At 41.4% G+C, this 10573-nt stretch overlaps 1 protein-coding gene across 1 annotated transcript; it reads right to left on the bottom strand.

Annotated features, from left to right (window-relative positions):
• Positions 1-2107: 2107 nt before the first annotated feature.
• Positions 2108-9502, bottom strand: bcl7a (BAF chromatin remodeling complex subunit BCL7A). The gene is made up of 6 exons (XM_026356438.1): positions 9341-9502; positions 7211-7292; positions 6884-6980; positions 5855-6004; positions 4566-4648; positions 2108-4282 (listed from the first exon to the last, which is right to left on the bottom strand). Exons 1-6 carry the CDS (start codon positions 9430-9432, stop codon positions 4211-4213), a joined length of 576 nt encoding a protein of 191 aa, XP_026212223.1. The 5' UTR covers positions 9433-9502; the 3' UTR covers positions 2108-4210.
• Between the last annotated feature and the right edge of the window lie 1071 nt (positions 9503-10573).

Raw genomic sequence — 10573 nt, 5'->3', positions numbered from 1 at the left:
GACTGATGCCACTGAACATCATGAGGGACTGATTTCATTAACAGGGAACATGTTTTCTTATTTATTATCCCACATTTCACTAACCCTTGATTTTCCTACAGGGAAATAAGCTAGCACTGATTGAGGAGTAGGTCTGGACTAGACTACTGTAGTTTAGGACTCGTCCAGATGAAACTGGAGAAGCTCCAACTCAGTTTTGCACTTTCCACTTTAAAGATTCAACAGAAACACACGGCGCTTTAATGTTAGGATTCTAAAACAGGTATTTTATGATAAGGTCAGAAAAGATTGTTCACCACTGTCCCACTTTTATACCCTGTTTAACGCCACGGTTTGACAGTTTGGGAAAGATGCTTGTTTTAATTTACATGTGTTTAGAAGCTACGTGAGAAGATAATGTGTTAGCTTAGCTTAGCATAAAGTCTGGAAACATCTTGCCTCACTTTACTTTGTAGATTACACCCGTAAAATGATATGTTGAAGTACGTTTTGAGAGCACGACGATAGTGTTTTACTTAAATAATTGATTTGAATCCTAACCCTAACCCTCCACTGCTAACTAGGACAGAGCCAGGCTAGCTGTTTCCCTCCGTTTACAGTCTTAATGCTAAGCTAACATAAGCTAAGCTAACAACCTGCCAGCTGTTTTAACTTATATTTAAAGGAGGACACCATCAATTTCACACATCAAGACGTTGAGGAGTAAGTCTGAGTAATTTCAGTTTACTTTCTTCTCAGAAGGCCACGATAGTACGACTTTGTGCTTTTATTTTTCCATTCTTTTGGACATCAAGTTGCATTGTGGGTATTGTAGGCAGTTAGATTAATTGCTGCCATTTTTCTTATCTTACTCTGCCAGAAAACAAATATTTCCCAAATTGTTGGACTGTTCCTTTAAACTGCCCCTGTATAGCAGCATGCATTTGACTGATGTTGTTCTTAAGCACAATTTTGGATCATATTGAATCTTCCTGTGTAACAGTGTATAATACAAGATATGACTAACCACTGACACTAGTCTTTGTAAATATTAATCAGAAGCGTCTCTGATAAATGTGTACACAGTGCCATTGAACAAAAGATAGCTTTTATGTGTACTGCATTTTATTTTTCTGCCCTGTTGATAAGATTCTTTGTCGTTTGAGGTTTTCACTCCAGGGAAAACGAAGCATTTCTATAATTGTGGACTTTATAAGTGAAACGTCTGACTTTGGGTGTCATGTTTTATATGTAACAATTTCAGGCACCATCTTGGGAATGGTTTGAAGTGTTAAAACCATTTTACAGATGTTGATGTGATGTAAAATGTCACTGTTTTCTATGTACTGTATACTCCTGAAAAGTCCAGTAGAAATACTAAAAGAAATGTTTCTCTGTCCTTGTTTTGTTTAGTTTTTTCTTGCAGGAACAGAATCTTTAACAGAGATCTACACAGCAACATGTGAGTGTCTCTCCTGCACATTAATAACCCCCTGACTCCACCCAAATTAAATATGCAGTATCTGGAAATCCGATTGTTCGTGTTGTAAGATGATCTTTTACTCGTCTTTGTAGGGTAAGAAAGTGACCTACAGCAAAACCTGAGTAGTGTCATTAAGAGTCTTATTAAGAGACTTCTGCTCCTGTGAGGAATTCAATGTGTAAACTTCGTTTTATCCTGAGCAGGGAACGCATCATACACACTTTTTCACCTGTTAGCTGAATATTTTGTGTTGAGGAAAAGATTGTAAGACATCAAAACACCCAAATGGCTGTCAAACGATTTGGAGCTTTGAGGGTCCAAATAAGTTTCAAATTCTGAGATTTTATGTTTTTACTTTATTTTCTTAAATTCTTGACCCAATGCTGTCTTCTTTGGTAACATCTCTTTATTCAAAAGTACTGAGAAACTACTTCATATAGACTAAAGTCAACAGTCAGGACACTAAAAACTTTTGTGAATTTTATTAAGAAAACAAAACCATTGGACATGATAAAAACCAAGCACTACTGATGGAATAAATAAGTCAAACCAAACCATAAATCTGTACAAGATCTAAAGTGAAACAAAATGGTCCCAAGAAAAAAAAAAAAAAAAAAACATACAAGATTTTATATCTCACAGCTCTTTTTTTTTAAAAACACAGTTATGAGCAAACTATAAGCAATCGGCTCAATCAGGTGAAAGCTACAACATAAGTGAGATTCTTTTCTTAAACTGAGTGTACATAATGCTGTTTATAACTGTTATGTCAATACAATAGCATTTTAAGTTCCAGCGCTGCTGGACTGGGAATGAGGTATATGCTAATCCATCCTCTAAACAGAGACAATTGTCATTATTTTATTTCTTTTCTCTCCATCCATGTGAATGCTGATTAGCTGAAATCTGATCAAGTAATTCTGTCAACTTCTATAGCCCCTGTTGTGTGTTATGAAGTCATTGGTTTGCATTGATTCAATTGATTTCAATCCACAAGTAAATATTGATCAATGAAAGTAAATCTGACATGTGTGAGGTTGTACATTAGAGGTCATAGGTCTGAATCCGTACTATAAAGTTCAAGTAGATTGCACAAATCTGCACAAAACCACGAGCTCGATGCCACAGGTGTATGGATTCAGCCGACAGACAGCACCTTGAAGGAGGATTAGAATCAATGTTTGACCTAAAAGACTGGACCCTTCTGTTGAGAGCTACAGAAACATCTGTCGGTCACAGATAAGTAGTGACACTTAAAACAAGTACAGAGATAAGAGGTGGTTAAACGCAAGTGATGGGAAAACCAGTATCAGCAACTGGTGTGTGTCGGCTTCAGAGGGAACAGACGACAACGTGCCACCTGGAGCAGATACAGACCAGGAACTGGGAATGCTGAGGTTTGCAGATGTTTAAATTTCCAGAAGACAAAACTAAAATTACTTAGGAGTAGTGTTCAAATTCCAGTCTCTAGCTGCTTTAAAGGAACAGTGCTGACATTTTTGGAAAATTCTAAATAAGATGATACCACTGGTGTGGAGACAGCTCTAAACCTCACTGGTTAACAGGTAAGTCAGTGTCCTGCTAATAAACAGTTTGTCATCAGTTAGAACTGAGCTAATTACCTACATCTTAAGTGTCAGCAAGTATTTCCCAAAACGTCGGACTACTCCTTTAAATAAACTGTTGTAGTAGTTGAATATAAACATTGGACAAAACTCATTAGTGATGACTGTAAGGCAAAAAACAAAAACATAACATAACATGGCACCAGAACTGTAATTCAAAACCTGCTTGACCTAAATGTGTTTCAATCGTAGCAACTCAAGGCACACCTTCAGGACCTAGACTACCTATGTCTGCCTTCACTACTTATCCAAGAGTTTATATCTTGTCCAGTACCGTCGTTGTCTTCTTTGTCTACGAACCACAAACTAACTCACTTTTAAAAACACATGACTGGAGAACTTTTCATGGATAGAGAAAAAAGACATCCACTACAGCAGCAAATCTATCTGTGATCAATTGTGACATACCATAACAGTGCATTGACCCTCCTGAGAAAAAAACCCTAAACATTTCCTAAACAAATATAGAACATTAGTCTAACCAGGAGGCGAATCGGGAGGACTGAAGTGATGTGGTGGCGTTGGGGTGGAGGTTTTCCCCTGCAGCCGCTGATCTGAGACCAGGTTAGCCTCTCGAGTATCCTGAGCTAAACCGTTAGCAGTTTAAAAAGCAGTCTCAGACCAGCGTCTGGGATCAACCTAATCTCAGATCCCCAGTGTTGACGCTTTGAGTCACAGATGCAGGTCAGGGTGTGTGGTCTGGCCTGGGCTGGGCTGGGCTGGGCTGGGCTGGGCTGGGCTGGGCTGACGACCCCCTGGTCGCAGTGGGTACTGCAGCCTGGGGGGAGCGCTTCTCTTGGCATTTAGTGGAAAAGTGTGGAGAACTGGAAGGAAGCACGGAGGGGAATCAGTGAATAGAGGTAATATCCATTCTCCCTCTGTGGCAGAGGAGTGTTAGGGCAGAGGTGGCAAACTGGAGAGGAGAGAGAGGGAGGGAAGAAAGGAGGGAGACGGGGGAGAGAGATGTCCATTCTCTCTTTGGTATTGACAAGTTTGGGTAGAAAAGAGGGAGGTGGGGAAGTAAGAGGAGTGGGAGGAGAACCGGAGGGTCCATTAGCCCTAAATTATCTAGAGATAATGGAGGGAGGAGGGAGGGAGGGGGAAATGACTCGGCCCCAAACGTTTAACTCTCCTCAAAGTCCTGAGATGAGGACTCCAGTTTGCTTTTCTTGCTGGGCGGGGCCTCCTCCAGGTCCTGCAACAGAGAAAAAAAACACGACAAACATGAACGATGGACGTTTGACTCTGATCATTTTCTGTCTTCCAGAAACTCTGCAGCCGCCTTCTGTCCTGCACAGGCCCTCTTGTAAAAAGCTGATTAGAAACTCGGTTTTATGTAGAGTTCTCTTATCCACTACTGCTGGTTCCAGAAACTAGGTTTCCAGTTTACGTGGCAGTTGAGAGATGAGCTTGCTCGAGTAAACCTGAATGTAACGTGTGCTGATTATCTCCAGCACACGACTGCGTGGAGTTTGTACCTGAGTGGCTTTGCTGTCTGTAGAGTCCTTCTCTCCTGAGGACAGGCCTTCTCTCTTGGTGCTCTGTGCTCTCTCTGAGTTCTCTGAAGGGAAGAGATGAAGATTAACACGTCAGAAGAGGAGCACGTTCCTTCATCACAGTAAAGACAACAACTGAACCCACAGACCCGGGTTTCTGACACTTTCATGACACTGTGTGGTCGTGTGGAGCAACTGCACAGTTTGATGCATCATTTAACTCCGGACCCGACGGCAGGTCAATCAACATGAATAATTGCTGCTTTTCTAATATGAGACATTAAATATCCTTGAACCTAAAACTACTCCTTGGACTAAACTGGAGTTGTCTACTAGTAAGTCAGGCACTTTATCTGTTTAACCTTGTGTTGTTATCGTCTTAGTACGTTAATCTGACTCCACTGAATTCAGATTCATGTCACGTTGGAGGTTTTATAAACATTACTGTTGTGACTTTTACAACAGGCCCCAACATATTTAACAGCAGAACGACAGAAGAGAAGCTGAAGAAGAGTGATGGTTGAACTCTTCAGGGGAACAACGTGGCCACAGCTGCAGCTCGTGTTTTTTCAACATGTATATTTAAGGAACTGGCATCATCGTCCTTTTTGACTCATTTTTGATTTAATCTACTTTATTGATCCCTGTGGGAAAATCCAGGACACAGCAGTGTAGCTGCCATGCAAGGCGATGTGGCAACTTGAGGTTCAGTGTCCGTGACAAGGAAACTTTAACAAGGAAACAAAGGAAACAGGAAACAGAGGGATCGAACCACCGACCTTGGATCCTCCAGCAGCTGTTTATGAAGCCATTTACATAAGATTTACACAAATCATTAGCTTCTACTCTGATTGGCTGAGGGTGTTCACTGCCAGCCAATCAGAATATGACATAATGAATAATATGGAAGAACTTTCCTAACCAAGTTATTATTCCAAACGTAGCCAGAGGGAGCTAGCTTAAATTTTTTTGTATGTGATTATTTTCCATGATGCCCTTTAACAATAGGGAAGAAGTTGTTTTAATTAACTCTCAGTGTGGTGCTGGTTGTCCCGATTATACAAGACAGACAGATCATGAGGAAACAAAACAAAAACAGGATGTGGTTCATTAACCGTCTGATCAGCCGTTCACCACCTGCTAACTGCCCACTGGCTCACAGACTGGAGCAGTGAGGAGATCTTTGATTACTGTAAGATAAACCCATCGTTTAGGAGTCTTGCTCTGTGTGTGTGTGTGTGTGTGTGTGTGTGTGTGTGTCTCTCTCTGACCTCTCTTGCTGTCCAGGCTCTGGTCAGTCTTGGCATCGCTGTTCTCGCGGTGAGACACGGTGGTGGGCTCCGGGGTGGGGCTGGTGCTACAACTGTTTTCCTGTTTCACTGGGGATGAGTCGGCTATCGAGCTCTGGTTGCTGTTGTCATCTAGCAAAGACAGACGGAGTTGATTCAGTTGGGTTTTGTCATTTTTACATTGTCCAACATTCATCTTAGACACAAAACAAAGTGTTTATTCTGCATTATTTGAATTAGTTTGGCATTAATGCCTCATTTCTCCAAAACCTCCTGCGTTGCAGTGAATACAAATTACTGTAAGACAAGTACTGTTTTTTGAGCAATAACAGGATATCTGCAGATTTCCTAAGTGTAACACTTTTAAATCCTACAGATTAACGAGACTGCGAGTTGGCAAAAATCTGCTTCTTTGTTCTAACAGAAGCTGCTTTTGCCAACTTAAATTTCCAAGACAAAAAAAGATCCAAATGCACTGAAAAAGGTTTTGTAAATTTAAACTAGCTCTATTCACTATTAATTGAATAGCGGATGAAGAACAAAAAGAAGTGTGTCAATACACAATGAAAACATTTTTGTAGTTGTTGAGCTTCTTCTAGATGTTTTCAGGAATAAATCCTCTCACTGTACATGTGATATTTTTTCTATTGTCAACAAATTACATGGAAAAAACTATTTTAATTTATTTTGTTACAGCAGCAAATTCTCCATCCTGCATAACACACTGCAGCACAACATGTGGATTAATCCGCCACTGAAAATAGTCCCTAACAAATGCTGTTTGTGTCTACTGTACGTAGGAGATTTAGAAAATGATGGTGCCACTTTTAAAAAATGTACTTTAAAGTTAACTTTTTAAATTGGATTTACGTCTTCAATTGGAACCAATGATCTTCTGACAGAGAACAAGTTTAGTTTACTGAGAGGTGGACGAACAGGTTGTTGAATTTGTTGACATTAACGAAAACATAAAATATCACAGCCGTGTCCTCTCAGGCTTCTAGTACCCACCATGCATGTCCATCATCCCTGGAGAGGAGCTGTTCTCTGGAGTAGTCACCTCTGAGCCGTATTTCTCATCTTTCCCCTTTTTCTTATTTTTGTTTTTCTGAGAAAGAAAAGAAAAAAAACAGTTGTCAATTACTCTTTTATCAGCTGTATTAATGTAACTGTGTTCTGTAACTGTGTTCTGTAACTGTGTTCTGTAACTGTGTTCTGTAACTGTGTGTGTGCACGTACATATATACTGAAACTGGAGTCAAGTTCTTTGTATAACTAATCTTTCTCAGTTAAATAGTGAAATGTGTGCATTAGTTTCATTTAACCAGCTGAACTCACGTCATCTGATTTGGGCTCCGTCACTGGGACCCACTTGTAGATGCGAAGGGACGTGTCTCCAACCGTCACCCATTTCTTCTCCCTGTGTAGAAGAGAAAATCAAGCTGAGGATCTGGGGTGCAGCACATTATTACTGAGACAATGAAATAATGTAAAGCAAAACTGAACACGGCTCCCATCACACACTGTAGTCACCCTACAAGTCAAACTGCACACATATTAGCATTTTCATTATCAGTTAATCTCTCCATTATTTTTTCAATTAACTGTTCAGTGGAAAAACAGCCACTGCAATGTCCCAGAGATAATTATTACACCATCACACCGCTTATTTTGTCGGACCAACAGTCCAAAACCCGAAGAAATTGAATGTACGATGTTATAAAGCAGAAAAGAGAAGCAAGTGATCACATCTGCTGGAACCACCAACTGTTATTTTTACATAATAAATTACAAGTGAAGCAGGAAACATCTCATGTTATAATAGACTCTAAAATCAGCACTGAATCCCACAAACGTCTCAAAATACGACACCAGACATGAAAGATATTTAAAGACGAAGACATTTTCTCTTGACTAGAAATGAGTAATAGAGAATTTATTTGTGCACTGACGGACAGTTTAAATTAAATTTAAGTTGCAGTCGTGAATCATAGTGTCAGAAAAGGATTCATCAGTTAATCAATTAATTGGTTGGAGAAATGAATCAAGTGGATATTATTTCATATTCTAAACTGTTTTCTATCAATAACTTTATGAATCTTATTACTTAAAGTTAATTGTGTTATTCCACTGACCTTTGACCTGAGGACATCTAATTTAAAATGACATAAATTACCATAAAGAACGATTAAAATTCACAAACACAATCTCAATACATGTAAAATATGTATAAATGAGCTGATAAATGTGTATGAAATGTCTTTTTATTGAGTTAAGTTATAACTGACCTCATAATATGTGTATATTCAGAATAAATATCAATTTAATTTAATAAAAAGTCAAAACTATTTCCACCTGTGAATGTTTTTAGCATTTTTCTTTTAAATATGAATTTAAATCAACTGTTGACTAATTATTTCATGATAACTTACCTATATTTGTTGTATAAGATTGAAAACCCAACATTTACAACAATTAAATATTAAAAACTATGTCTACTTTAAAAAAACAAACATATTTAATTTGATTAGCAGCTAAATGTGATGCTAATCGACCGGCTAGCTAACCTAACGTTAAACCATTTAAAGCTACTTTTTAGCTGAAACAAACATAATTTCAACTGTGTAAGTTCAGAAACAATAAAACCTCCACATTTCAGGAGTTCTGTGTTTAAACCTGAACTAAATTTAATGGTTTTATAGAGAAAATAACATAAATGAGCGTTAAAGTGAAAAACCAACTAACGTTAGTACCGACTTTGACCTGGGGACGTTTGATTCAATCACCAGATAACGAAAATAAATCCCATAAATTCTTCCACCGGGCGGGGTTAGCGTCTAGAATCACACAGCTCAAAGTCTAAATGATCATTTCTGTATTTTAGCGATTAAATGTGTGTGAAACGTGTTTTTCTCGTGTTAAACGCTCAGACTGAGCCTCTACGTGTTCAGCCATGCACCGTACCTACTTCCCTCTCCCCACCCCCACCGAGCCTCCTTGTCTCTCAGACCTAAAGGGCGACTCAAAGCGCTCAATTTAAAACTCCACACGGACCAAACTCCTCCGACTCCGGAGCGCCGTCGTCAAATTGTCTCCGTGTCCGCGCTCATCGGTGGTTTTCGGGGCTAAAGCCGCCGCCGCCTGCGCTACGAGCCGAGCGGCAGCAATGGCTTCATGTGACTGCATCGAAATGGCTTCTGGGTTCAACCCCGGCCGTTAAAAGCGGCGAGGACCGACAGGACACCGGCTCCGGGCTCCGGGCTCCGGCTCCGGCGCCGCACGGCCACCGGGGCCGTGCACCGCTCCGGGGCGCCCCGGTGCACCTGAGCTGCGGGTCCATGTGCCTCGAACCCCGCTCCCCGACCGTCCTTTATTCCTTCCAGTCTCCGTCTCCCTCTCCTCCCCCAACAAGCAGCCTCTCTCGTGTTAGATAACCGAGCCCGCCGCTTCTCCTGCTCGTCCTCTTACCATTTTCGTACTTTCTCGATCGCGGCCATGACCCTCTTGATGTCATCCTTGGCCCTGCTCCGGGTCTCCGCTCGGACCGACCTGCCCGACATGACCGCGGTGTTTCAGGTTTTCACAGCTCAGACACAATGCCAGCACCGAGCGCACAGAGGAGCCACTGCGCCTGCGCGGCCCGACAGGAGGGGGTGCTCGGCTGCAGCTGCACTAAGAAGAGAAACGGAGCTCCTGCTGCGAGGGGGGGGGACAAAGAGCCTGCAAACAGTCAGCAAGCGGTCAGCAAGCGGCCTGCAAACAGTCAGCAAGCAGTCAGCAAGCAGTCAGCAAGCAGCCTGCAAACAGTCAGCAAGCAGTCAGCAAGCGGCCTGCAAGCAGTCAGCAAGCAGTCAGCAAACAGTCAGCAAGCAGTCAGCAAACAGTCAGCAAGCAGTCAGCAAGCGGCCTGCAAATAGTCAGCAAGCAGTCAGCAAGCAGCCTGCAAACAGTCAGCAAGCAGCCTGCAAACAGTCAGCAGTCAGCAAGCGGCCTGCAAACAGTCAGCAAGCGGTCAGCAAACAGCCTGTAAGCGGTCAGCAAGCGGCCTGCAAACAGTCAGCAAGCGGCCTGCAAGCAGTCAGCAAGCAGTCAGCAAAGAGCCTGTAAACAGTCAGCAAGCGGTCAGCAAGCAGTCAGCAAGCGGCCTGCAAGCAGCCTGCAAACAGCCAGCAAGCGGCCTGCAAACAGTCAGCAAGCAGTCAGCAAACTGTCAGCAAGCGGCCTGCAAACAGTCAGCAAACAGTCTGTAAGCGGCACAGTGGCCCCCACAGTGGAACCGTCCTCCTGTCCACATGTCGTTGGTTCCTGCAGGTTCTGCAGTAGTCCACTTTGGAGCAGGGTCATGTACTCAAGTACTGCAGTTTTCATCAGTAGTGGAAGAAGTACTTAAATCATCTACTTGAGTAAAAGCAGCAATCCAGTACCACATATTCACTAATACATTTGAAGTACTTTGTTTTCTCTGTACTTGAGTATTTTTACTTTTGTTCTTTAATAAAGTTTAGAACTATAAATTAAAGAATACTTCTACTTGTAGTGGATTACTTTTTCTAGGTTAATACTTGCACTTTTACTTTTTAACTGTATTGAGTACTTTATACAACTCTGGTTACAGTGGTGTAAATGTACTCGGATTATGTACTTAAGTAGAAGTGTGTATTGGAATACTCACAAATACTCTATTACAAGTAAAAGTCTTGT

The sequence above is a fragment of the Anabas testudineus genome, chromosome 12 (assembly GCF_900324465.2).
Source record: "Anabas testudineus chromosome 12, fAnaTes1.2, whole genome shotgun sequence".
NCBI lineage: Eukaryota > Metazoa > Chordata > Actinopteri > Anabantiformes > Anabantidae > Anabas > Anabas testudineus.
The sequence above is the reverse complement of the archived record's forward strand: the minus strand, read 5'-3'. Positions and strand labels throughout refer to the sequence as shown.

Bases quoted from the DNA above. Each gene is read 5' to 3' on its own strand.
- bcl7a (XM_026356438.1), bottom strand. From the start codon at position 9,432: ATGTCGGGCAGGTCGGTCCGAGCGGAGACCCGGAGCAGGGCCAAGGAT. The intron at 7,293-9,340 runs GTAAGAGGACGA...TCTTCTACACAG, and splicing joins ATCGAGAAAGTACGAAAATG to GGAGAAGAAATGGGTGACGG. The intron at 6,981-7,210 runs GTGAGTTCAGCT...TTTCTTTCTCAG, and splicing joins CGGAGCCCAAATCAGATGAC to AAAAACAAAAATAAGAAAAA.